This window comes from Phoenix dactylifera, chromosome 2 (assembly GCF_051530095.1).
Source record: "Phoenix dactylifera cultivar Ajwa chromosome 2, Ajwa_hap1_PhDact_Kaust_v1.1, whole genome shotgun sequence".
Lineage (NCBI taxonomy): Eukaryota > Viridiplantae > Streptophyta > Magnoliopsida > Arecales > Arecaceae > Phoenix > Phoenix dactylifera.
The window spans coordinates 40,948,286-40,976,138 of NC_143191.1; the positions used below are offsets into that span (position 1 = coordinate 40,948,286).

The 27,853-nt window shown below is 44.6% G+C and overlaps 1 protein-coding gene across 1 annotated transcript; it reads right to left on the reverse strand.

The window, feature by feature from the left end:
• Positions 1–1,374: 1,374 nt before the first annotated feature.
• On the reverse strand, positions 1,375–15,211 carry LOC103712852 (uncharacterized). The gene is made up of 5 exons (XM_008799534.6): positions 14,745–15,211; positions 3,063–3,148; positions 2,660–2,965; positions 2,410–2,493; positions 1,375–2,168 (listed from the first exon to the last, which is right to left on the reverse strand). Exons 1-5 carry the CDS (start codon positions 15,129–15,131, stop codon positions 1,727–1,729), a joined length of 1,305 nt encoding a protein of 434 aa, XP_008797756.3. The 5' UTR covers positions 15,132–15,211; the 3' UTR covers positions 1,375–1,726.
• Positions 15,212–27,853: the final 12,642 nt, after the last annotated feature.

Consider the following 27,853-nt stretch of genomic DNA (forward strand, 5'->3'; position numbering starts at 1 on the left):
ACCGTGGAGCGACCACTATTTTGCTTGAAAGCAAATCCATTAAGTATGAAAACCCACAAATAAGAGCTATAAAAACAATCTCACCCTTTAGCCCTCACAAACCTCTGAAGACTATCATGGTTCGGTGAATCATGGAACCTTTAGCCATTGCAGCCTTCACCTTCACCGGTGGAGCCGTAGGATACCATCTTTTCTTCTTTTTCTTCTTCTTCTTCTTGCTTGAAAAAATGGAAAGGGGGAAGGAAGGGACAAGCCCACCCCCGCGTGGCAGCTCCTACTGGACCTCCATCCTATCAGGAGAATGTTCGATGCGGGCAGAAATGACTGTGTGTTGGACATCCCGGCCAGTTTTACTCATACCCTCCCCACCTATGGGTCTGGCTCAATTACCCCTCTAGGCTCCGACACGAATACCACGTGTGAGTACGTCACACCTGGCACCACCGAGGCTACCAACAAAGCGATACGCCCTTCCAGACTCTGTGTCCAAGCAGAGAGTATCCGGTCTCCACAATTTAATCGACGCCCATACGTTTCGAACTCGGAACTACTTGGTTGGAAGTAAGGCCACGCTCCTACTGGGCTACCACCTCAATGGTGATACCGTCTTTTCTTTTGTTCACCGACTAGTTGACTGTCTTCAGCACCCTCGGCCTCCTCCTCCTCCTCCTCCAAGGGTAGTCACCGCCGACTCAATTGTCGAGGCTGTAGAAGAGCCTGGTCGCAGACATGTTTGAATCTCGTAAGGGCTTCTTCCACCACAATTTTCCAGGGAATTCGGCAAACTATATAAATGGTTTTTTGTTTTTGTGTGCGCGAGTGTTTTTTGTCTCTCATTTTTGATGAGCCGATGTAGCAAGAGGAGAAAGCTGGTGTTACCATGTCCCCATCTAAATGAAAGAGGCACAATCAGCCACTGGCATAATCTCTAATAATAGTCCATGAATAGAAGATTATCCTATCCCCTACTTGCTGTATACCAACACGAGCTGACTTTGGAGCATTTGCGTATTTAATAGCAGCTGGTCCCCTTATTTGGAAGGACTACAACTTTTAATCCCTGTCGACCGGAACTCTACCACCAATCCCAACTTTCAAAATTTTCTACTTCCTGATCCCTAGCAGCTATACACAGTTATATTTCAATATACACATAATTATAAATTTCAATATATACATAGTTATAAATAACTATGTACATGCACACATAAATATATGTAAGAACAATATAATTATATACAGAAATAATACAATCGTATAAAAAAATATTTTAATATGTATAGATATTGTATAGATAATATACAGAACTAAAAGTAAATACTAATCATTAGTGTCAGAAAAGAATCACCAAGGTATTGCCTCAACAAAGTCCTGTGCCTCAAAAATACTCTTTAAATGTGCAATGCAACGAGAAGCCCAAACTGTTTGTCTCGATTCAAAAACAGCATTACCGAGCATTTATATCAGATTATACCGTCTGAACCGTGCGATGATGTACATAAGCAGAGTAATAGGATTATCTTTCCAGCCTATTAACATTTAAAAATAGGTCTTAAGCATCGGATATCTTCTTATCCCATAACTGTGTGCGGATGTTTTGCTTTGACATGGAATTATAATTGCTGATATCCATTGTTAACACACTTTGATAACGTGGTACCTCAGTATCGTGAGGGCTATTTATACCGTCAGCCAGCAAAAGTTTTAGTTATGATAGAGCTGAATTTCATCTCAGCTGCCTATAGCAGCCGTAAGCGACAGCAACAGAGGCGACGGCTGCAACAACCGCAAGAGCTGCATAGGTATCCTCCCGTTCCCAGCTCTCAAACCAGGTGGGCATCGCACAGATTTTACGAGTGCAGGAACCAGCTTTGCCGCTGCTGGCCTTGGGTTCCTTGTTGCTCTTCTTCTGCCCGATCTCCTGAGTTCTCTGTTCGCCAATTTGATCATTTTCTGGTTTTTCTTTTGGTGGCATGTTCTGGCAACAATTAACCTTGCTAGTGCCCTGACAGCATCCACCTGCTCCAACCATTGAGCCATTCACAACGCCATCAATTCCTGTAGTTTCGACAAATTCCTCTGCAGTATTTTGCTCCATTCCGCCGTTCAGCTGGAGTCTAAGGTTGTGAACATTTTTCTGGTCCTCCTCGGATAATCCCATCTGCCCCCTGATTCAAATGGTAATTTCATCCAGATTAGAAAAAAGGGCAACAAAGAGTTTATAATATGTAATCATCGTTCTCAAAGATTGGATTGTATTGAACCTAAAAATCATTGGTCTTAGTGTTCATGCATTAGGATACAATGCGCTAAGATATCATGTCATAGTTACTTTGTGTCTAAACACTAAATCTAACAGTAACTTATCGAAGAGGAATAAGGAAGGCTCAAATAAGGAGAAGGAACTACCTCCACAGATGGTCCACAATCTTTCCTTTCCCGATGTGCTGTTCAAGCAATGTAGGCACATCATCTGGAGAGACATACCCATACCTTACAAAGACAGAACATGAAAACCGATTGTTAACTTGTGCAATGAACCAGTAAAACTATGTGTTCCTCAATAAAGAATTTTTCACAGAGGTGGTCATAAAAGAAACACAAAATATCTTATGATGACATGGGACTAGTAATTCAAATGCAGCATTTTCCTCCTTACCAATGACCAGTTAATTCTCCGTGCATATTGGGACTAAATATAATGACATTTCCTGCATACTTATGACCACCCACATGGGAGCAGGGGCTCACAGACACTTGTCCCTGTAGACCACGAAGGTCTATCTCTTCTTTGAATTTTTTAACAAGAACAGGGCCACAAACACCGCATCTCCGATCGCGGCTTCCGTGAGCACATATAAAAACATATGAACCAGTCAGTTGTTCAGCTGCTCCAGGGAGCCACTCAATGTCTTTCACGAGCACTTCTTCAATAAAAGTATCAACATCAAAGTGTGTCAATTTCCTGACACCAATAACAGCACTCAGTGGCATTAAATTTAAAATGTGAGGCTAAGGCTAGAAACTAGTAATTTGGTCAACAAACTAACTGGCAATCAAACCTGTATCTAATCATGTCTGGAAAGATCAGAATATCTCCATTTGATGAATCAGTACCATCTTCTCCTTCACATATGGTCAAACGAGTCTGCAGGAAAATTATCAAGGCACTGAGACAACTTGCTCGATTTTTTGTCTAATTTATCAAGAGTAACAATAAAATTTTCCAAGGCCTAGATTGTCCTGAACTTAAAAGAGCAGTGTGTGTGAGAGAGACTGGATGAGGGAGAGAAAGATGGTTTGAATTATCAAAATGAAAATAACAAACTACTAAAAAAAATTAAATTCATCGTTCACAAAGTATCAGTAAGGTCACCCTTGACTTGCATCAGAGGAAGCATATATAATGCAATGGTCCATAAAGAATAGGTAGCCAGATCTTTGGCAGAAATAATTTCACCAATGTATCCTTCTCTCTGAAAAATATCATTCAAAAAGGAAAAAGCTTCACCACACCACTCCCTTTCCTACTCAGTGCACCGGCAATGGTGATTGGTGGACTTGCATGTGGGGCGCACTTGTCACCTATGTGACCCCATGTACTACACCAACCTCCGACTACCACAAGGGACTGGTGCGCCGAGTGGGGGAGGGAGTGGTGCTGGGAAGCAGCATTCATGGAAAAATAAGAACAAATTGCTTAAAGACATCTACTACACAATATATGCTGTGAGACACACCAGTTACGTCCTTGAAACCAATAGATCGCCAGGCACCATTCAAAGATCTTACAGTGAGAGAAAAAATTAAGATGATTCTAGCATGAGTCTCAGAGATCCAAGAAAGCTAGAGTAACAGGAGGAAAATGGATTTATTTGTAGATAAGGTCAGGAAAGAGGGATGGGGCCCATAAATAAGGTATCCAAAAGCTTGATTAAAAAAATACATAATTCTTGGAAGAATGGACAAAAAGTACTCTTAATCCTCCCTCCTAAGAATGGGTTGACATTGTTACTTACATCTTTTGTTATGGATATGATTATAAGCAGCTGCAACTCCAAAACTTAGAATAACTTCCATGATTATAATCTTAATCTGAATTTTAGTATCACAGCTTCCACCTTTATCACAGAACTATTCTCCCCCATCAATGACTATGAACATAACATGCATATTGTTTTTCTAATGCGTAAAGTGCTTCCAAGGAAGTAGTGCATAGCATACATCTTGATCTATGTTGTCATGGGCAGCAACTTTGGTGCTAAGGTAGGTTAAGCTGTCTGGGTACTTAATGCGTAATAGTCAGAATAAAAGGTCTCCTCGAGGGCTGGGTTAATCTAAGATTATCTAATAGATGATTAGTTAAACCATACTGAGTTTTAGTTATACAGAAGTTCTACAAAACAAAGCCAAAGTTAAAGCAGTTGATTAATGTGGTATAGAGAACTGAGTTAGGACTTTCTTGGTAAGATTGGGCCCAAAATTAATGATGGCCAACCAAACTGAAGATCCAAATTGTTCATCACAACTTACAAAATTTCAAAACCTAGGAACAAAATGAATAAGTTTTTGAGGTATCTTATACAATGAGTATGCTCAAAATGGATAGTTTCCATAGTGCTATTGTATAGAATGTGTTTTAGGAAATCCACATGTTACCAACACTGTTGATCATGATCGAAACATCTTAAACTAGTGGTATTCAAAAGGTAGCTATGGGATGTGAGCCATTGGAGGTGGCATAGTGCTCAAGTAGAAGATAAGCACTTAGGTGGTTTGTACAAGAGATTATATTAAAAATAATAAAACTAAAATAGGATTCACAAACATATGAAAACAATTATAAAATTTGAAACGGATGAGAAGAAACCAACTGAAATAGAAGATAACACCAAGTAAGCACTTCTAGGTTTACTATAAGACAATTTAGTATAACATGACATGTTTACTAGTAAGCTTATAATTGTTTTCCAAAAATAAAAGTTTAAATTGACTATATAAGGAACACGTTTAATAGTCCAAGTTAATGAAAAAAGAAGCTTACCAAATAATGGTTAATACAAAGTTGAAAACATACAGTTAATCGAAACTAGCCCAATTTGGAAATTAAGATGTCTGGGCAAATGAGAAAGATGGTGGGGTTCATAATCTAACAACTGCCTGATACTCCAGCTGTCCAAAAGATAAGGTGATGTAGATCGAAGAATTGCTAAAAATTTCCATGAAGAGTCCCCTGTTGCTGAAGTTTAGCTGGCCTGGGAACTGGGTGGGAATGGACACGACGAAACCAAGGAAGACGATGCGAATGGCATGCGATCCTTAGATTCCAACAAATTCCACTTGATCTCCTGATCCGAGAGATCAATCCCACGGTCTACAAGATCCTGAATGTCAGTTTAATTGAGTCCTATTTTGTTTAGAACTTCTGAACTTGAGTCTGTTAAAGTCTGAATTTTGTTCTGAAATCTGGTCTGATTTTAGTTTGATTACGAGTCTGTTTTAATTCAAATTTGGTTAGGAATTGAGTCCTTATTGTTAGGGTTTAGAGGGAGTTCGTGGCCCTATAAAAGGATTGGTGTAAAGGGCCGTCGTCTTCTTCCTTTTGGTTGGTGTTTTTGCTTATCGTGAATAAAAACATTGAAGCTCTGTTTTCCTGAGCCCAAACTCCCTGGTTTTCTGTTGCTGTAATTTGCAGCGGGCAGCAGGAGATTGAATCCCATGCTTCCCCGCATCAGGTGGTATCAGAGCAGGCTTCTCCTGTTTCGATGGCGGATGACAGCGTCGCAAGCGTTCACCCCGTCGACGGTGATCACAGGGTGCCGGCCCTTTGGGCAGCGGTTCGAAGCCTTGAAGGTGCTGTGTGCGACATCCAGCACGCGCTTCAGAAGCTGAGGATTAGAGACAATGGAGATCTCAACTGAGAACGGATGCCGGCCGGCGAGGCCTTCCCTCGTGGACCACCAGCACCGGCGCAAGATCTTCCCCACCGGTCTAGGCAGCAGGCCCTCATGGACTCGTCTGAAGAGGAGAAAGAAGGACCCGCCTTCTTCGAGTTTGATGGTCTATGCCCGAGAAGAAACCTCGAGTAGGCTGATTTCAGGCATGCAAGAGGTGGACGGAGACGTCGATCCCCTGATGGAGAAGGGGTCTACGACAGCGTTGGCGGGTGGCATCCACGACGGAACCTGAAACCAGCGGGTTTCCGGCGTGAAAGAGGAGACCAAGGCTCCTCTGATTTCAGGCTGAAGGTGGATCTTCCAACATTCAGTGGCAACCTCCACATCGAGGGATTTCTAGATTGGCTGGCCGAGGTGGAGAAATTCTTCGATTACATGGAGATCCCAGATCAGAAAAAGGTGAAGTTGGTTGCCTACAAGTTGAAGGGTGGAGCCTCCGTGTGGTGGGAGCAACTACAACACAACCGCTTGCAGCAGGGAAAGATGCAGATCTCTACCTGGCGCAAGATGAAGCAGCACTTGCGGAGTCGTTTCCTCCCACCTGACTACGAGCAGGCGCTTTACCACCAATATCAGAATTGTCGATAGGGCCCTCAGACGGTGATTGAATATACAGATGAATTCAACCGACTCAATGCCCGCAACAACCTGTCGGAAACAAAAAATCAGCAGGTGGCGAGGTACATTGGCGAGTTGAAGCCGGCGATCAGAGATTAAGTGGACCTACATCCAGTGTGGAGCCTATTTGAAGCCACGAGTTTAGCCTTGAAGTTGGAGGCGCAGGCGGCACGGCGGGTGAATCAATTTCAGCCCACAAACCGGGTTGCTCCTTCATGCCCCACCATGGCGAAGTCGAAGGGCGTTGATGGTGCAGCCTCGTCGAGTCAGCCACCACCTCCAATCACATCAAAGGGCGCCGGAAATTCCAACAAGCAACCTGCGGCACCGAGGGGCAACAATCCTTATGAAAAGCCTATGCCCATCAGATGTTATAGGTGTCAGGAGATTGGGCACTGTTCCAATGAGTGACTAAGGCGGCAGACTGTCAACGTAGTAGAGGCAGAAGAGGATGGAGGGGTGTTATATGAGGAAGAAGAGCAAGAGGAGCGGTCGGAAGAGGAGGTGACCGTGACGATGCCTGATCAGGGGGTTTCGGCTTCTTTTGCTGTTCAGCGAATTTTGCTTTCTCCAAAGGCTGAAGAGAAGTCCCAACGCCATAACATCTTCAAAACTCACTGCACCATCAATAAAACGGTATGTAATGTGACTATTGACAGTGGCAGCAGCGACAACATTGCTTCCTTGGCGCTGGTCCATGCAATGGAATTGAGGGCCGAAGATCATCTGTCTCCTTACAAGATCGGGTGGATTAAGAAGGATGCCGAAACAAGAGTGGACAAGGTGTGCAAGGTTCCATTATCCATTGGGCATCGGCCGCGGGCGCCGCGGGCTCTTCAGGCAACTCAAGGTTAATTAATTCTTGAGGAGATGAAGACAACTGAAGAAGAAGGTTAGAGTATAGTGCTTCGGTTATTTTCTTTGCCTATAAGTTCTAAGGGGGCGGAAGGTGGTGCGGTGGTGGAGATGAAAAGCACGAGTTTCGAGAGCTCAAGGAGAAGCCCTCCCAAGGTTGATAAGGTTGAGGAGGATGGCAAGGATAACTTGAGAAATGGAGGGAGCTCGAGCAATAGCACCGTGGAGGAGAGCGATCAAAAGGCGAGCTTGGGGATTGTGAGGCAGTATGTCAAATCCAAGAACCCAAGGCTTCGGTGGACGCCGGAACTCCACCTTTGCTTTGTTCATGCCGTCAAGAGGCTTGGTGGCCAAGATCGTGAGAGGCTCGCTGGTGCTGGAAGCTTCTGGAGAAACCGAGAAGAAAGGAGAAGGAAAGAAAAAGAAAGAGGTGGAGGGAATGGGTTAATGGGTTGGGTTCGGGTTAACGGGTTGAGTCCGAACCTGAACCAATCCAATCCGATTTAAAGAAATTAAATGGATTTGGATTAGCTCAGGTTGGGTCTGATCTAAATCCAACTGAGTTCAATCAAATTGGGATTTAAATTGATTAAGCTAAATAAAATTTAATTGGGTTGAGTCTAAGTTTAATTAGGATCCAATTAAATTGTTAATTGAACTGAGCCCTCATTTGGGCTCGTGAGCTGCTCGAGCTCGAGCTCGGACTCGGGCTCGGGCTCGGGCTCGGGCTCGGGCACAGGCTTGGGCTCGAATTTAAATAGGCCTCATTTTGGACTCGGGCTCGTTTGACTAACGAGCCAAGCTTGAGTCGGGCTTTTATGAGCCGGGCTCGAGCTGAGCCCGAGCAACTCGGCCCATTGACAGCCCTACTCATTACCGACTAAGTCCTAAGAAGAGCCAAATTTTGCAGCAGCAAGTTGAAGATCTGATGAAGGGGCTGATTCGGGAGAGTATGAGCCCATGCACAGTGCCAGCCTTGTTGACACCAAAGAAGGATGGAAGTTGGCGCATGTGTGTGGACAGCCGTGCGATCAACAGGATAACGATAAAGTACCGATTTTCCATACCCCGCTTGACTGACATGCTGGACATGCTGGAAGGAGCAAAGGTCTTCTCCAAAATTGATCTTCGAAGCGGCTACCATCAGATCCGGATTCGGCCTGGTGACGAATGAGAGACGGCGTTCAAGACGAAAAATGGACTTTACGAGTGGATGGTCATGCCTTTTGGCCTATCCAACGCACCGAGCACCTTCATAAGAATAATGAACCACGTATTAAAACCATTTATTGGAAAGTTTGTCGTCTATTTTGATGATATCCTGATTTATAGCCGTAATGAGATTGAGCATAAGGAACATTTGAGGGCAGTTTTGCTTGCATTGAGGAAAAATAAATTGTTCGTCAATCTTAAGAAGTGCCACTTTGTGACTACCCGCCTGGTGTTCCTGGGGTTTATTGTTGGGGCTGATGGTATACATGTTGATGAAGAGAAGGTGTGGGCCATACAGGAGTGGCCAACTCCCACAAACGTCAGTCAGGTCTGTAGCTTCCATGGGTTAGCAATATTCTATTGGCGCTTCATTCGGAATTTCAGCACCATTGTCGCTCTTATCACTGAGTGTATGAAGAAGGATCGGTATCAGTGGGGAGAGCCTCAGCAAGCCAGCTTCGAATTGATAAAAGAAAAATTATCTTCGACACCAGTGCTAGCCTTGCCGAGCTTTGAGAAGCTGTTTGAGGTAGAGTGTGATGCTTCAGGAGTCGGCATAGGGGTTGTTCTAACTCAAGAGGGGCAGCCCGTGGAGTACTTCAGTGAGAAGCTAAGCGAAGCATGACAGAAATGGACTACGTATGAGCTTGAGTTTTATGCCATGATCCGGGCGTTGAGGCACTGGGAGCACTATCTAGTTCAAAAAGAGTTTGTCCTGTATAGCGACCACCAGGCCTTGAAGTACATCAATAGCCAAAGTCACGTGAACCGCATGCACATTCGTTGGATAAGCTTCCTGCAGAAATTTTCCTGTGTTGAAGCACCAATCCGGGTAGCATAACTGAGTGGCCGATGCATTGAGTCAACGCAGTACATTATTGACCACCTTGCACACGGAGGTTGTGGGTTTTGAATGCATGAAGGAGTTGTATGCTGAAGATGATGACTTCAGAGATGTGTGGGCCAAGTGTTCCAGCAATCATGCAATGAAAGATTTTCACATACAGGAGGAATATTTGTTCCGGGTTAATTCATTGTGCATTCCAAGATCGTCACTGAGAGAAAAGCTAATTAGAGACCTTCATGGTGGCGGTCTCAATGGGCATCTAGGCCAGGACAAGACCATTGCTAGTCTTATGGAGAGGTATTATTGGCCACAAATGCGAAGAGATGTTGGGAAGTTTGTCCAGAGGTGTTATATTTGTCAAACAGCAAAAGGACAGTCTCAAAACACTGGTCTCTACATGCCTCTACCTGTGCCGAATGACATTTGGGAGGATCTATCGATGGACTTTGTATTGGGTCTTCCCCGAACGCATAGAGGTGCGGATTCAGTCTTCGTGGTAGTGGACAGGTTCTCCAAGATGGCGCATTTTATTTTTTGTAAAAAGACATCAGATGCATCCCATATTGCAAGGTTGGTTTTTAGGAAGATTGTCCGTTTGCATGGAGTCTCACAACCTATCACATCGGATCGGAATTCAAAATTTTTGAGTCACTTTTGGCTTACTTTATGGAGAATGTTTGGCACTTTCTTAAAATTCAGCAACACTGCACATCCTCAAATTGACGGACAGACAGAAGTCACTAATCGAACCCTTGAAAATCTGATTCGTATTAGTGATATCATAAAATGCTACGCAACAGAACCTTAAAATCAACACACCATACACAACACAAAAGTTAGTAGCGGCGAGCGAGAGCGGAACAAGGGTTTGAATCAAAAGAAATCTGAAGCGGTTTCTGTGTATTTGTGGGAATAGTCCGAAGCATTGGGATTATGCATTGCCCCACGTAGAGTTTCCTTACAATAATGCTGTTCATAAAAGCACCGATAAATCACCTCTCTATTGTTTATACAAAAACTCCAAAGCATGTTGTGGATTTAGTTCGTCTACCAAAATTTTTCGGAAAGAGTGTAGCAGCAGAAAATTCAGCAGAGGAAGTTAAAGCGACACAGTTGGAGGTGAAGAAGCGCCTGAAAGGTATGAATGTCCAGTACAAGGCCAAGGCAGACGAACATAGGTGACATAAGGAGTTCAAAGAAGGAGATGAGGTAATGGTTTACTTGCGAAAGGAGAGATTTTCAGTGGGAGCATATAGCAAGTGGAAGCTACGAAAGTATGGGCCATACAAGATCTTAAAGAAGATCAATAATAACGCATATGTGGTTGACTTGCCGAAAGACATGGGAATCTCAAAAACTTTCAATGTTGCTGATCTCTATGAGTATCATGATCCGGGAGAGCCACTGTATCCCGAGAGCAACTTGGGGATGAGTTCTTTCCAAGTGGAGGGGACTGTTGTAGATCGAAGAATTGCTAAAAATTTCCATGAAGAGTCCCCCGCTGCTGAAGTTTCGCTGGCCTGGGAACTAGGTGGGTATGGACGCAACGAAACCAAGGAAGACGATGCGGATGGCGTGCGATCCTTAGATTCCAACAAATTCCACTTGATCTCCTGATTCGAGAGATCAATCCCATGGTCTACAAGATCCTGAATGTCAGTATAATTGAGTCCTATTTTGTTTGAAACTTCTGAACTTGAGTCTGTTAAAGTCTGAATTTTGTTCTGAAATCTGGTCTGATTTTAGTTTGATTACGAGTCTGTTTTAATTCGAATTTGGTTAGGAATTGAGTCCTTATTGTTAGGGTTTAGAGGGAGTTCGTGGCCCTATAAAAGGATTGGTGTAAAGGGTCGTCGTCTTCTTCCTTTTGGCTGGTGTTTTTGCTTACCGTGAATAAAAACATTGAAGCTCTGTTTTCCTGAGCCCAAACTCCCCTATTTTCTGTTGCTGTAATTTGCAGCGGGCAGCAGGAGATTAAATCCCACGCTTTCCCGCATCATAAGGCAAACCTGATCCACCTTTGCCTAAGCAACTTAGTCACCTGCTAGTCCACATTTGCATATAAGGGATGCCAAGGTGGTCAGGGCCTAAGTAGGGCAGCCATCACATAACCTATAGGAAATTGCTTACTTGAACAATGTTCAGTCATAGACCTCCAAAACAAAGAATTATCAATCTATACAGATTTTTAATATTGTTGTCTTTCTTACAAACATTTATTCATCAATTTAGATGGTTCATCATTGATTTTGCAAGGATAGTACAATCTGACGCACACAGTTACATGCATGCACACACTCATACAAAACATTATGTATGAAGATAGCATATGGTAGTACCTAAAAACAGAAAAAGGACAACTTGTTCCATCTCTAATGCAAAAAAAGACATAATATATCAATAAATGTGCAGAGAGACTTGGGAATATTTCAGCAAGTTTAATTAAAAGGCGGGCTCTTAAGTAACATAGAAGTCAACTTTTACAAAAAATATTTGTCCCCGTCCTCTATATGATCTCTGCTCTCCAACACACACAAGCCCCGCACGCGCACAAACCCACACGCACACACACAGTGATAGCGAGAGAGAGATCTCAAGGATTTAAGCATCATTTGTCGTACTTGTGCTGGTCACCGACTCTCACACGGCAGCATTCACACCACACCACCATGCCATGCTGGTCACACACCAAGGCCTAGCAGAAAAATGGGGATTGTAATAATTGACACTCATAATACAATGGTCCAATATTTTTGTCTGATGCCCCTATTCTGCTAAGAAGTCCATAGCATCATAGTGAGAGAACCTAATGCAATGCAAACCTAGGAACACCATGAGCAAAGACCAAATAAAGAACTACTAATGTCTCAAAAGTATCCCATATGATTGTTGAAAATGTATTGCGAAGTAATCTAGACAGCACCAAAAGGCACTTTGATTTAAGCCTGGGTCTTTAGGATTATAGGATTATTTCCACTTAGTCCTATATAAAGTATTTCTGAAAAGGGGAAGAAACAAACATGGAGGATGGCACAAACAGTTTACTATAATGAACCTGTATAAGAAAGAGAATTGAAGGATCAAGATAGCAAAAGACTTCCAACAGAAGCTTCAACGAAAGATGGTGAAGCAAAGATTTAGTGTACAATGATCACAAGGAAGGTACTTCAACAGCATTATCAACACATCATCAGAATGGAAGCAACAAGCCAGCACAAATGATCTAACTCTATTTTTTTGAATGTGGTTAATAAGTAAATAGTCGCACTAAGAGATATCTAACTCCACTCGTATAAAAGCCGATGCATTAATTTTTGGCTTTCCTTGGTCCTGCCACATCCAACAGCAGTACCTGCCTAAGAACTTGAGTTGCATAAGCCACTTTATACAACAACTGGATTTTGTAAGCTTAAAATTCATGAAAGCTCTCAAATGCAGATAATTTCCTTGTCTCATTTAAGAGACAAGGCATCATAAACCATGGCCTGAATTCAAGCCCAATTACATCACACGTGCCAACAAGTATAAAATTAAATGCAGACACTTTTCACTAAGATAACTATTCTATAAAAAAAATAAAAAATCATTTAAACTAAAAAGGATACCTAATAAGTGGATCGCGACATATTTCTATGCGCCGAAGATCTTCAATATCATAAAAATGCAGAGAAATATATTCAGATGGAGCTAAAATGAATCTAATTATATATAGCCAAACTCAAGTTAAAAGAAACCTTGACATAGCCATGACAACAATACCTAATGATACAAGCATTAGAAACATTCAGAGATCTAGCAGGACATGCTAAAGATAGGTTGTGGTCACAAATTTGTGAAAAAGGTGCAGTAAATGAGCTCCTACATTTGCAAAATTAAAAGAGCATATGTCTGCTTAGTTCAGCTTGCCGTTAATCAATACATCAGGGCAAAGATCCTAGATAAGAAGCACCAATGCAACAGCTAAAAGCATTAAAATCTAAAATTTAACTCTGAGCACAGAACTATAGCTACATTACTTTGATCAACACGGATGAGTGTATAACCAAGCTTGACATGAGAAACAGCATCTCATATTTTAACAAATGCCTGTATCTAAGTAGAAGGCTGCTTTTCAAAATACTTTGAACTATTTGATACCTCCAAGGTAACCAAACCAAATCCATCAGAAAGGAAGATTTCTGGTCTAAAGTTGATAACCTAACAAAGATGAAAATTGGAGATATTTAAACTTCCACAGATGCCATATACACACATAAATAGGAGATGCTTCTACCAAGGCCGTTACACACTATATGACGAGCAGTCAGCAGTTCGAGACATGGTGGTAGTTAAGCAAATACGAGCGCTCCTCAGAATTTTGAGAAGTATACAAATGAGGCAAGGCTTTATGGTTGCTGCTAAGTGCTAAAAATGTCAACAACTCGTACATGAGATATGCCACTGTGAAAAGAGTTTGGTAGACAAGTTCATGACCCTGGAGAGATCATGATGACTTCTATATAAAAAATCATACACCATACTACGAATAACTGTGTTAGCACTGATTTCTTCTCCATGTATAAAAACGTCATCAATATCTGAAGCAATCACGTAGAGAGCATAAACATCTCAAATATAGATTAAAACCCAAAGAATCATGCATATGAGTGCAAACAAATCTAAATTAATGATCAATCTTCAAAACAGTTAGCAATTAATTAACTCATCATAGTAGAACCGGACTGCTAATCTGAGGAATCCAAGACTGTTATTAAAAGAAATTTATTTTCAGAATTATATTAATCCTCACAAGATCTCATCGTAACGTACTACTGATCAAGGAATTTATTCCCCTAATTGGTAAAAGAACATTAAGAAAGCCCTTCTTTCAAAGGGATCTACTCGAACAAAATATACACCCAATCTCATCCGCAGTACTAAACCAACACAGCCGCAACACTAAAATGATAAAGGTCAGCGGTTCCAAGCTGCCAGAAAACAGGCACGATCAAATCTTTGAAATAATTGATTTCCTTCTCCATTCACTTATAAAACCAGTAGGATAAAAACAAAAAAAGAGTCGAATTCTACTAATCATCATCAGAGCCCAAATCCTAATTCCTCTTAAACCCCTCTCAGAACCTCAAATTACCGTAATCTATTTGGGATTAAGAACTAAAAACAAACGCAAGATTAAGAAAATCTATTGGAAATAACGAACAAAAGACAACCCTAGATTGTGAATCAAGAAGAACAGCGAACGAAAAAGAACTCACCCGCTTTTTCATGTCTCCCTTCCGGGCCTTGAGGGCGGCGAATAGGAGGCGCGGGAGACGGTCGGACTCCGCCGCCTCGACGTGCGACGGCCAGACGTCCGGCGACTTGTAGCAGAGGAACACGTGGCGGTCGTAGATCTGGACGGTTCCCACCAGCGCCTGTCGCCTGAACTCCGGCCGCTGGAACCCGAACTCCGCCTCGCCTCCGCTTCCTCCATCCGCCGCTGGAGCGACGCCGGCCGGCCCGGCGAGGGGGCCCTCGCCCTGGAAGCTCCCGGCGGCGCTGCCAGCCTGGGAATTGGGGTCCAGCACCAGGTAGGAGTCGTCTCCGGCGGATACGGCGCCACCGGAGAAGGTGACGGGGGAGGAGCGAGAAGGGGATGCCATGGAAGCAGGAGAGGAGAGACGAGGGATAGAAGTATAACGGAGAGAGAAAGAGGGTCTCGGTAGGGTAAGAAGAGAAAGGAGGAGGTAGTTGCCACGGGAATCGAGGTGGCGAATCGATGTGAGAAACGGCAACGCGGACCGCCTCATTTTGAATTAAAAAAATTATCGCGAGAGTCGACCGAGTGCAGCTATCAGCCTTCTAGTTTCTTTGCGCCCGTCACGTTGAAATATGTGCAAATGGAGCGTGGCGGACCGGGAATTGGACCTTTGCGGCATGGTTAGAAGCCCGTTGTTGAACCTTTTTATGTTTTCTCCTCTTCTCTCTCTCTTTTTTTCCTCTTCTTTTCTCCAAGAAACAACAAGAATTCCAATTGCAATCCCAGAGGATGGTAACAAGAACGATTATTCTATCTAGTTCCAAACATGAAAGAGAGAGAGGGGGAGAAGAGAGAGAGAGAGAGAGACTGATTGATTGCAAAATAAAATAAAGTTTTAGTTTGTGAAGAAACAAAAGCATAAAATGAAAATGAGATAGGAGAATAGGTCAATGATTACGTCGTCTGAAACTGATTGCACGAAATAAGGGAAGAGGAGAAAGATAAATTAATTTGTGCTTCCTTTCGTTCTAGTTTGTGAACTCTATATTCGAGCTTTTGATAGTTCAAATCAAGAGGCTAATACCGAAGACCATTGGCTAGTGGACTGTTGAAATTTTTTTATTTTGATAGGATGGATAAAATTGACTTGTTCTATAACTTGTACCTTTATAATATTATAAGACAAAGCCCGGGAAGTGAGACCCGCACATCTTTACCTGCTTCATTTTATCTCCATTCCAAGAATTTCATTTCCTTGACTTCTAGAGCCTCCTAACTAAAATCCTTGAGCATGCCCTTTTTTTTTCTTTTTGATTTGATGTGTTCATCCCCTTTATGATGAATATATCCCAGCTTTCATCTTTATAATAAATATAAATATATTCCTTTATGTTATTCTAAAATAAATGAAATAGAGAAACGAAAAAAAGATGACTTGGACCCTGTTTGGGGGAGCTGTTGGCAGTAGAGCTGTTGGAAATAGAGCTGTTGGAAGTAGAGCTGTCTGAAGTAGAGCTGTTATAAAAAGTTGTTTGCTGTTTGGTAACTACATTTCTAAAGTGCTGTGGCACTTTAACATGTGTTTGGTAAACAAACTGAAAAAGTACTTTTGTATGACAAAATGACCATAAAGGACATTACTAGTATTATAAACAGAGCATAATAAAATATAATATGTATTAATACATAAAAATATGATATAGTATAATATTAATATTAAATAATATAATATTATTATAATATAGTACTATAACATTGTATACCATAGAATAATAATTTAATATAATATTAAATTATTTAACATAACATATCAATATATTATGGTATAATGTAATATAATATTATATTTATAGTATAATCAATAATAAATGTATAAAATATTATAATTATTAGTGTAAATTCATTTTTCATCCTTCTGATGACCATTTGCAGTTAGCCAGCGGCAGTCTCGACGGAAGGGAGCCAAGGCGGACGTACGTTGCCGTGGGCGGACGCCGCCGCCCAAAAGGCACCCCACGATTTCCAATATCATCAAAAATATGAGCATAAATTAATTTTCCATAATATAACATAATATTAAATTATTTAACATAATATATTAACATATTATGATATAATGTAATATAATATTATATTTATAGTATAATACATAATAAAGGTATAAAATATTATAATTATTAGCATAAATTAATTTCTCATAATATAATATAATATTAAATTATTTAACATAACATATTGAAGTATTATGATACAATATTATATTATATTTATAGTATAATACAATAATAAAAATATAAAAAAATTTAATTGTTAGCGTAAATTAATTTTTACTCTTCTGATGACTATTTATCTCCCTAACAAATTTTCTAGCTAGATGATAAAATTGGTTAAATAATTACTAATATTTTTATTTATTTATTTATTTATTTTATTTTCTCTATTTTTTTCATTTCCTTTTCTTCTTTTCTTTTTCTTTTCTTTTATTTTTCTTTTCTTCTCTTTTTCTTCTCTTCTTTCTTTTTCCTCCTTCCCGAAGCTTCTCCCCTCCCTTCTTCCTCCCTTGCCTCACTTCTCCTGCGTGGTCATGGAAGGGGCGATCAAGCTCCCGGCGGCACGACGACGGGGGATGGGCGACGAAGCCGAAGAGAGAAGCTTTGAGGAAGAGGGAGAGCGGTCGGGGGAGAGGGAGAGGTGGTCGGGCGAGGGAGAAGAGGCGGAGGGCGTCAGGGGTAGCGACGGGGGAGAGGGAGCAGAGGAGGATGGAGAAGAGGAAGACGACGTCGGAGGCGGCGGTGGGGGAGAGAGAGCGGCAGAGGAGGAGGGCGTTGGCGACAGCAGTAGGGGAGAGGGAACGACAGAGGAGGAGGGAGAAAAGGTGGAGGGCATCGAGGGCGGCGGCGAGGGAGAGGGGGTCGCGGCAAGGGAGACGGAACGGCGGCGGAGGAGGGAGAAGAGGGGGAGGGCGTCGTGGGCGGCGGCGGGGGAGATGGAGAGGAGGGGGATGGGCGGAAGAGGAAGAGGAAGAGGAGGGTGATGGGCGGAAGAGGAAGAGGCGGTGGATGGGCCACTTTGGGAGGAAAAAAGGGTTTTTAAATGGGGGTACTTTTGGTAAAATAACAACTTTCCGACAAAGCTGAAAACAGCTTTTCAGAAATTTTACCAAACACCTTTTTTTGTCTAAAAGTACTTTTGGAGGGCCAGAAAGTGCTTTTTGGCCCTCCAAAAGCTCTCCCAAACAGGGCCTTGATATGCCTCTGATCCAACTTCTGATATCATCCAACTGACCAATGGCAGCTCATCACGTGGCTTCCACCAAAGGTGTCATAAATCTATTAAAAGATTCTCCGCTGAAGTAGTATGGACTAGGCATCAATCACTCTTTTGATTTATCGTTTATTATTTGTGTGTTTCATAATGTTATTTACATGACACTTGGAATTTCATGCTGAGAAGTTTTTCAGAACTTTATTTAGTTTTCTGATAAATATATAGCATTGGAGCCGGAATGAGAATTGAAATGGCTATATTTCTTAATACGTTTAGGTCTTGATCGGAATCGGAATTGGAATTAGAATAGAATTTGAATACTATAATAATGAATGTTATTAGGCTTGCTCAATCTCCCTTCTAAACAAAGACAAACGGCTAGCTGTTTTAGGCATCACACGTGGCTGAGTTAGATTGTTTTCATGAAGGGAATCAGGTGGGTTAATGCTATTGTGGTTCGATCCTGTTATAAGAATAATATGTAGTCCACCAGACATGTGAGTTGCTATTGTAAGAGATGACTGAAGGTTGCGAAGATTGAAGAACAACTTGATTGAAGAAAATTTGCAAATTTGGTGTCATCTAACATGAATCTGATTCTAGCCATGCAAGATGATTCTTAAGATACGAGCGTTGGATAGAGACACCAGATGCCTTCTTTATTGATTTAAATTTCCAACATTTATTCGCTTAGTTTTTGTTGCAGAACTTAGCAATTGGTTGAATATTTCCATCTTCTGTAAGTCAATACCTTGTAAATTCTGTTTACAGGGCAGCTCTTAGATGTGTTTCCTAACCTAAGGTGCAAGCAATGCATTTGGAAAGTTCTCATTAGGGGGCATTGTTTAAGGTTTCAATGACACCAACATCACCAAATGAGAGTCATTCCCTAAATCTTTTTTTTCCTCTCCAATATAACGAAATAATGGTTTTATTTGTCCGGTTGAACTTGGACTAGGTTCATTTGGGAATTAAATATTTGTTGTTATTGTAGTTGCTTTTATCCGGTATAACAAAATAAGTGACAATAACCGAGGAATAATAGTCTTTAATTTTCTGAAATAATCATTTACATTTTTTAATATTTAATATAAAAAAATTCAAATTTGAAAAAAAAAACATTAAGATAAATACTTACATTGTAACATAATGACCAGCTATTCTTGTTATCACTGATTTTTGTTTTGTAAAGTAAGTTCCATAAGGTTTCCTCCTATTCTTTTTTTTTTTTATTTTTTTTTTACTATTTTAACTCTGCCTTGAAATGGCATATAATCTATATGATGTCTCTGGATTATCACAATACGCCGTGGAAGCATTTTGCTTAGAAGCAAGAAAGCATTTGCACTATTTCTATATCAATATGAAGCCCGGTTGTTTCTGAAATCCTTAGCTGACCATGTTGGTAATTGCTGCCATTCCCTTCGATCTCACCTTCATAAAGACCTATTATACTGTCTTTTGTTATTATCGCCAATAGATGATGCCACTAGCAGGAACAATAGCTATTATCAAAATAACTAATATGATTGATCACCTCTATATCTCACTTGTTGATTCACTTGTGAAGTGTATTTCTTTTTAGTTGAGGGCGACTTTGCTATAATAATTGCTTGGATTCAGGAGCAAGCCAGGAAGGTGAGTGCACTTCCCCTACTACAGTATATCTAGAGCCGATGAGAGAGGGTACCTTTCTTTGTTGCGAGGCATTTGTACTGCGAAGTAAATGGAATTGCGGACTAGGTGGCCTCCTTTGTAGCTTACCACTCTAATCATATATTTTAGATGGATTGTGTGCTTGCCCTGGGGCATTCTAAAATATGTTACCCCCCCCCCCCCCCCCCCCACTTTTCTGAGAAGAAAGCGTGCTTGTGACTTATTTGAACTGTCTTAAAACCAAATACATTCCATCACCGTTAATTAGGTTGGAATCTTAAAGAGAAATATGTTCCATCCTCGAGACAAAACATAGGAATTTTTCAAAGTACGTAAAACAAAAGGAATCACATCTGAAATAATACTAAACATGATTTCACAGACTTGTATGTAGATCTAAGAATAAGAATATAGATAATAAATTTTAACCACAAAGATACTATAGGGAACAGTAATTATAACAAGTCAATATTAAATCTAAGTCTTAAATCGAGCCTTGTTCTCTACTTTTAATGCTGCAACAGAGAGGTCATGTTGTTGGCGGCATGTCCACACTAACATGATCAAAGTTAATTGTGTTGATGGACACCTATAAGACCATTTGATGGTCCTATGCAATAAAGTCCACTGGATCTAAAGCTAGAAATGGGCCTGAGCCGCCTGAGGCCTGTCGGCCGAGGTAAGCTTCAAATCAAGCCTTAGACCATACCCAAGAATGTATGGATCGGGCTCACACTTGGGCCATTGCTTGGCCTGGCCTAAAAAGGTCTATGCTCCCCCCTTCTCCTTCCTAAGGCTGCAAATAGGGTCGGATCCTGAGTGACCCCGATCCGATCCGGTTTCTTATTTAGGCTGCAAATGGATCGGGTTGGGTCGGATCAGGTCCATACCTACAAATTTTGACTTGACGGGTCATTCGGGTCGGGTTGAGTTCGGATCCAGGTCCGAGTTTATGTATTTTTATATTCAAAGTTCCACTACGTACTAGTAAATAACATCAAGCAATTATTGCTCTAATAGTAAAATTTGACTCCAAAAAAAAGGGTCGAGTCGGGTCTAGGTCCGGGTCTGGGTCCGAGTTAAGATTGGGTGGACCCAACCCGAAAAATAGAACGGGTCCAAATTTAGGACCCGACCTAGCCCTACGAGTTCTAAAATTCGGGTCTAGTCGGGTCTTATGCAGGTCGAATCGGGTCACGGGTCAATCCGACCCATTTGCAGCCCTATTCCTTCCTAATCTCTATCCCCCCTCTCTCCCTCCCAATCTCTCTTCCCCCTTCCGTGCTCCCCCCCCTTCTGTCTCATTTGTGTTGGAGCTCAGAGGAAAAGCTCAAGCCTAATTTCAGCCGGTCCAAGCAGTCTTTCACCAATCTCGAACTCGGACTCAGGTTAGAATTTTAAAAGAAATTTTTAGCTACAGCCCAGTTTGAAGCTTGATTTCTTTTATGAACCAAAGCTGCACTACGTGGAAGCTAAAAATTTATTTTTACAAATTTTACCTTTAAAAAAAAAGGACCTAATTTTCTGCTATTGGATTAACATAATTCATCATGTTCCCCTTCAAACAGCATATATGTGAAATTTCATTGTTGGACATGCATTCCTTGCCTTTGGATAATTATACATATAATGCAATTATGCACCAATAATTCATTGCATCATAATAAACCATAATTAATCAAATAATACAGCTATCTAGAACCAGAGAAAACTAAATTTGGAGATTTACAAAGGAATGGCAAATTTGTCAAAAAGGTGATATTTTACTCTGATAATGATATTATCGCAATCATAGTTATCTTCTTCTTAAGGTCCAAAAGGGCATGGCATCCATCCAACAACTCTATTTTAGAGCTGTTGCTGGAAATTGGACCCGAGGGCGGCCGTCGGCTGGAGAAGAGGAGCTCCGCTGCCTGGGTGGCGGCGCGTCGGCGGGCGGCGTCCTCCTGGAGACCTGCAAGAAGCCGGTGGCCGGGCTCTCCGGCGCCGGCCCTCCGATGGTTAAGTCAGTCAGGGGTCTGTATGAGGAAAGAAAGAGTGAGACGGAAAGAACCCCCCCTTAAGTGGAGGAATTCCCCTTTTATAGGGAGGATCGGGCTACCTGTGATGTGACAGAGCAAATTGGTTGTCGTACAATTGGTCATTAATGCTTGATCATGTAAGTCAATGCTATCATGGTAGGAGATTAGGCCGGAGCCTGTCGTCGCGGAGTCGCCATCATTTGTAGGCATGCGGATTTGCCGTGAGAGACTTGATGCCCGTAGGCGACGGAAACCATACGCTTTAATTGTTGAGTAAGCCCAGGGGCCTGCAAGGGCCATGCGTTTTGACTGTTGAGTGAACCGGGTGTCTGTACGACCCTTACACATTAATTGTCTGTACGACCGTGCTGCGGGTGGACGTAATCTCAGTGTGCAACTCAGGCGTCCCCAGGTTGGTAAGACTGAGTATCCCCCAGCCGGAGGAGGTCTGCTCAGTTGGCCCCTGCTCGGAGGGGTCTGTCCGGTCGGCCCCTGCTCAGAGGGGTCTGCTCGGTTGGCCCCTGCTCGGAGGGGTCTGTCCGGTCGGCCCCTACTCGTAGGGGTCTGCTCGGTTGGCCCCTGCTCGAAGGGGTCTACCTACCAAAGTGTGGCGACACTTTCCCCCCGACTTCCGAGCTCGAGCTGTTCGGAAGTTCGAGCACGGGAAGTAGTATTAATGTGGTTTAGGGGATTTTGAATTATCGCGCATTTCGAGATGCTTTTAATGGGCAGCGCCTCTTTCTCCAGAGACGTTTTATCATCCCCCTTTTCGTTTTTCGAAGCGTCCTCGCGTCGTGGGCTCATGATGAGACCACACGATCCGACGCGATGCTTCCATATTCGAAGTGTCGGTTCGGATTAAATGCGGCGCCCTTAACTCTTAGGGTTGACGCGTGTCGTGATCCGAGCGGGGAGCAGCGCTCCGTTTCGCAGATCTGGGCCGTCAGTGGGGTTTATATATATATCCTTCGTCTTCTCCTACTGCCTTCATCTTCTTCCCATTTCCTTCTCAACCCGAAGTAACTGATCTCCGGCGAACCTCCCACAGGTCTTTTTCGTTTATTCGGAGCCCCCCTCTTTCTTCCTTCTCTTTTCCAATGGGTTCCGGTGCGAATGAAATTGGGTCCGCCATGAGCGAGGCTGAAGTCGAGATGGTCGAGGAGTGGTTCTTTCCTCGGCGAGGATTCCGATTGGAACTCGCTGGCTTGGGGGATCGAGTAACGAACCCTCCGGTAGGCCGGATCGGAGTGTACCTGGAGGCACTCTGGGCCGGCCTACGGTTTTCCTTCCATGGGTTCGTGAACGAGTTGCTCACAGAGTACCAGCTGGTCCCAGCGCAACTCGCTCCGAACGCATGGAGGACGATCGTCGGATTCCTGTCGCTGTGCTTGGCGTACGGGATTCCGACCTCCGTGAATGTTTTTCGGCGACTTTTTATGTTGAAGTGGAATCCGGAAGACGGAGAGTGGCTCTATGTCGCCCTTCGGGCGGGTCGGCCACTCTTCCAGGGCGCTCCGTCGTCCATTCACGACTGGAAGAAGAAATTTTTCTTTTTAGGTTCCGAGCGAACGTGGGGGTTTGACCCTAGGTGGAGGCCGAGCCGACTCAGGGCTATCAACAAAATCCCTAAGCTTTCTGCGCGCGAACAGGGGATCCTTGACGCCGTTCGCAGCCTCGAGGACGGTATCCTCCTAAGCGGCCTCATTAGCGAGGACGCTTTGGTGAATGTAGGCCTGAGCTCGGCACGTCCTAAGGGTAAGGGTAACAGTAGGAAGCCCCCTTTCTTTCTCTCTCTCTCTCTTTTTTTTTTTGCGTTTCTTATCTTGCTCGTCCTTGCAGACATCGCGAAAATGGTAACGAAAAGCGAAGTTCTGTATGCTCGGTTCCGAAAGAGGGCTGCAGAGCTCGGAGGAGAGCCGCTCGAGCCAAAGAACAAAGCGGCAAAGGTCTCCGCTCCTCAAGTCGGCCCCTCCGATGCTTCTAGGAGGGGAGGTCCGAGCTCCGAGCTCGGAGGCTCGGGAGGGGCGACCATGGCGCTAGCATGTCCGGCGCCGATCTCTCAGGCCTCTGGTCGGCCTCCCGTCCAACCTGCGGGCCCGGCATTTGAGCCGGGCAGCAGCCAAGGGGCTGCGAGGCCAGAGGCGACAGGGTCTGGCCTTCCCGACCCGTCGGAGGACCAAGAGAGGCGGTCCTACGTCGTGGAGTGGACACTGGCCGAGGGCGAGTTAGCCCTCGAAAATGTTGAAATGGCGCTGCAACTTTTTCGCGTTGCGCTCCTCCCAACCGACAAGGCGAAGATTCAGGCTATGAGCCTGAATCAAGTTTTGGACTCGGCCCGCTTTTCCGCAGTTCGGATAAGTTTGGTTTATAGTGATTCCTTACGCTTTTAACTTTTTCGTCTGTCCTCAGCCTCATTTTGGTCTTGCTTGCAGCATCTCCACGAGATCGAGACTTTGATCACTCTCGGCGCAGACTACAAGGAACGGGCTCGTCGGTGCTTACGAGCTCAGGAGGAGGCCGAAAAGAAGGCGGCGGAGCTCGAGCTCCACAAGAAGGAGCTCCTGCTCAGGGTGGGCGCCGCCGAAGACGAAGCCAAGCTCCTGTCGATGGCGCTTGATGAGGAGAAGGCCGCCCATGCTCTGACTAGATCAGAGTTGCGGGCCGCCGAGGCTCGCCTAGCCGAGGCGCGGTCCCTGCTCGTCTCCCGCGAGCAGGCAATAAAGGGTGCAGAGCTCAAGGCCGAGGAGCTCCAAGCTCAGCTCGGCGCCCGAGAAAAGGAGGCCCAGGAGCGAGCTCAGAATGCCGTTCAGCTCTTCCAAGAATCAGAAGAGTTTCGGGAGCTGCTCGAGGAGGAAGCCGTGAACGGTCTCATTCAAGGGTTCAACAACTTCCGTAATCAACTGCGCCGGCTCTGCCCTAGTTTTGATCTCAATCTACTTCAGCCCGGAGCTGGAGTCGAGGGCCTCATGGCGGAGCCAGTCGAGGCGACCGGAGGGGCAGCTCCGGAGGCCTCCTTGGAAGAGACTGCTCGGGGAGCCGCTCCCGAGATTGCGCTCAGGGGCACTGAAGGCGGCGAGCGCGGGGCTACTGCCGAAGGGGCCGAAGCCGAGGGCGTTGAAATCAAGCCCGAGGAGATCTCGGCTGTTGATGCCACGGCAGCCGCCTCTTAACTTTGTGTATATTTTTTTCCTTTCCCTTTTGTAGCAAGAGGTCGACCCGTACCTACCGCACGGTCGAGAATTTTGTACTTGCCCTTGGGCTTTTGAATAGAAATATTCTTTAAACTTTTGTTCTTTCAATTCTAGTTCATTTTTTGGCTAATGTTTCTCCAAGACTTTATTGCTCGGGTTCCCGAGCTGCTAAGACACTTTAAACTGAAAGAATGCCCGGGCCTGAGCTCTTGGGTTTAAGTTGCAATTTCACGGCCGTAGAACTCGGGGCCCCCGCTGCGGGGCGCCGTGCTCCAATCATCGTGTTAGGTGGCTAGCTTGGAGCTCAAATCGAACCCCCTGAGCTCGGGATTAAATTTCACCGGGCGGCCGAGAAACCGACTTAGGGTTCAAGTAGGACCCCGATATTGGTCGGGGTACTTTTTATTAAAAGCATCCAACGTAAAAATGAATGTAACGTGGACATCAAATAAAGACACAGGCGCCAATCAGAACGTACCTTCTCGGGGCTACATGCCCCGTGCCGCGAGCTGTTCGTCGTAGAACGGCCCCGAGCTTAATCCGAAGCATGGGGTTGTAGCCTTTTGTGCTCGTACATGAAGCTACCGATGGCTTCAAGGCACCCGGATCTCAATCTGGGTCTGGCATCGGAACCAAATATCGATGGTCGGTAAGGATCGAGCCGAGCCTGACATATGGAGATCGAGGCGAGCTCGAAGGTCGATGGAGGTCGAGCCGAGCTCGATGGCCGATGGAGATCGAGCCAAGCTCGACAATCGATGGAGATCGGACCGAGCTCGACAGATGGAGATCGAGCTGAGCTCGATAGAGAGCCGCATCTCGAACTTTTGCATGACCACGAACATTTATTTCCGGGGAGACCGCGAGGGTACTCCTATCATCCCGAAGTATCGGGGCATCCCGACCGTAGTCGAGGTACTTAATGGAGATCGAGCCGAGCACGACAGATGGAGATCGAGGCGGGCTCGACGGTCGATGGAGATCGAGCCGAGCTCGATGGTCGATGGAGATCGAGCCGAGCTTGACAATCGATGGAGATCGAGCCGAGCTCGACAGATGGAGATCGAGCCGAGCTCGATGGTCGATGGAGATCGAGCCGAGCTCGATGGTCGATGGAGATCGAGCCGAGCTCGACAGATGGAGATCGAGCCGAGCTCGACAGATGGAGATCGAGCCGAGCTCGATATCGGCATTCCGAGTTTTTCGCCAAAGGCGTCCGATTGTGCTCGGTTCTTGTCGTATCCAAGCCGAGCCGGGTCGTCTGGAAAACATTTAGACACCAGGAGGAATTTAGCACAATTAAGTGATTGCGAATTTAAGTCTTTGTAGAAAGGTTACATTTATGATTGAAACGGAGGATCCTTCAGGGTTCTATTGGTAGTACATTCGAAGATTTTCGAAACTCCAGCTTCGTGGAATGGGGGTCCCGTCAAGGAATTTTAGCTTGTATGCCCCGGGTCGCTGGACGCGTGCGATCTGGTAGGGCCCCTCCCAATTCGGAGCCAGCTTCCCTTGCTCGGTCGGTTGGGAGGCTTCTGTCCTTCTGAGGACGAGGTCCCCCACTTTAAAGGATTTGACTTTGACTTTGGCGTTGTAGTATCGCGCCGTCCTTTGCTGATACTTGGCCATGCGAACTCGGGCGGCTTTCCTTGTCTCCTCGATCAGGTCCAGGTTACTTATAAGCTGTGAGGAGTTGGTGCTGGCATCAAAATGCTCTACCCTTGGAGAAGGAAGTCCGATCTCCAGCGGGATGACAGCTTCTGCCCCGTACGTCAGATTGAAAGGAGTTTCGCCGGTGGGCACACAGAACATGGTCCGATAAGCCCACAGGACGTTGTACAGGTCCTCGACCCACTGTCCCTTGGACTGGTCGAGTCTGGTCTTGAGCTCCTGCAAAATAGTATGATTCGTTACCTCGGTTTCTCCATTCGTCTGGGGATGCGCGACCGAGGTGAAGCGGTGATCGATGCCAAGCTCGAAGCAAAATTCTCTGAAACGGGTGTTATCGAACTGGCGACCGTTGTCTGATATGAGGACGCGGGGGAGTCCGAATATGCAAATTATCGACTTCCAAACGAAGTCTCGCATCTTCTGCTCGGTGATCCGGACAACTGGCTTGGCTTCCACCCATTTAGTGAAATAGTCGATGGAGACAACTAGGAATTTTCTTTGCCCAGTCGTCAGAGGGAACAGTCCCAAGATGTCGATTCCCCATTGGGCGAATGGCCAAGGGGAGCTGATCGAGGTCAACAGGGCCGAGGGCCGTCGTTGGATATTGACGTTCCTCTGGCATCGGTCGCATCTCCGAACGAAGTCCAGGGTATCCTTCTGGAGTGTCGGTCAGTAGTATCCTTGGCACAAAATCTTGTGCTAACGCTCATCCCCCCAGATGATTTTCACAAATCCCCTTATGGACTTCGCGCATCGCGTAATCCGCCTCTGTCGGGCGAAGGCACCTGAGGACGGGAGAGGTAAAGGATCTTCGATAAAGCTTACCTTCGTATTGTATGTACCGAGCAGCCAAATGCTTGACTCGACGAGCCTCGCGTTCATCGCTGGGGAGGGCCTCATCCCGCAAGTAGCTGATGAGCTCGTCCATCCAGCTTGGCTCAACTTCAATGCAAAGGGCTGGCTCGGGCTCCTCCGTGCTGGGTCTTTGGAGGTACTCCAGTGCCGCTGCTTTTGGAAGCTCGCTCATGCGAGAGGACGCCAGCTTTGATAGTTGATCTGCTCTGAGGTTCTCCGTCCTGGCGATGTGTTGGATGCGGAAGGAGCTCAGGGTCGAAGTAAGATTCCGCACTTTCCGAAGATACTCCTGCATCGTGGGCTCTTTGGCCTCGAAGTCGCCCAAGATTTGGTTCACAACCAGCTGGAAATCGCTGAAGGCCCTTAGGTTTCTCACTCCTAGCTCCCTGGCCAACTTGAGCCCGACGATGAGTATTTCGTACTCCGCCGCATTGTTGGAGGCGGGGAACTCGAAGCGCAGGGCT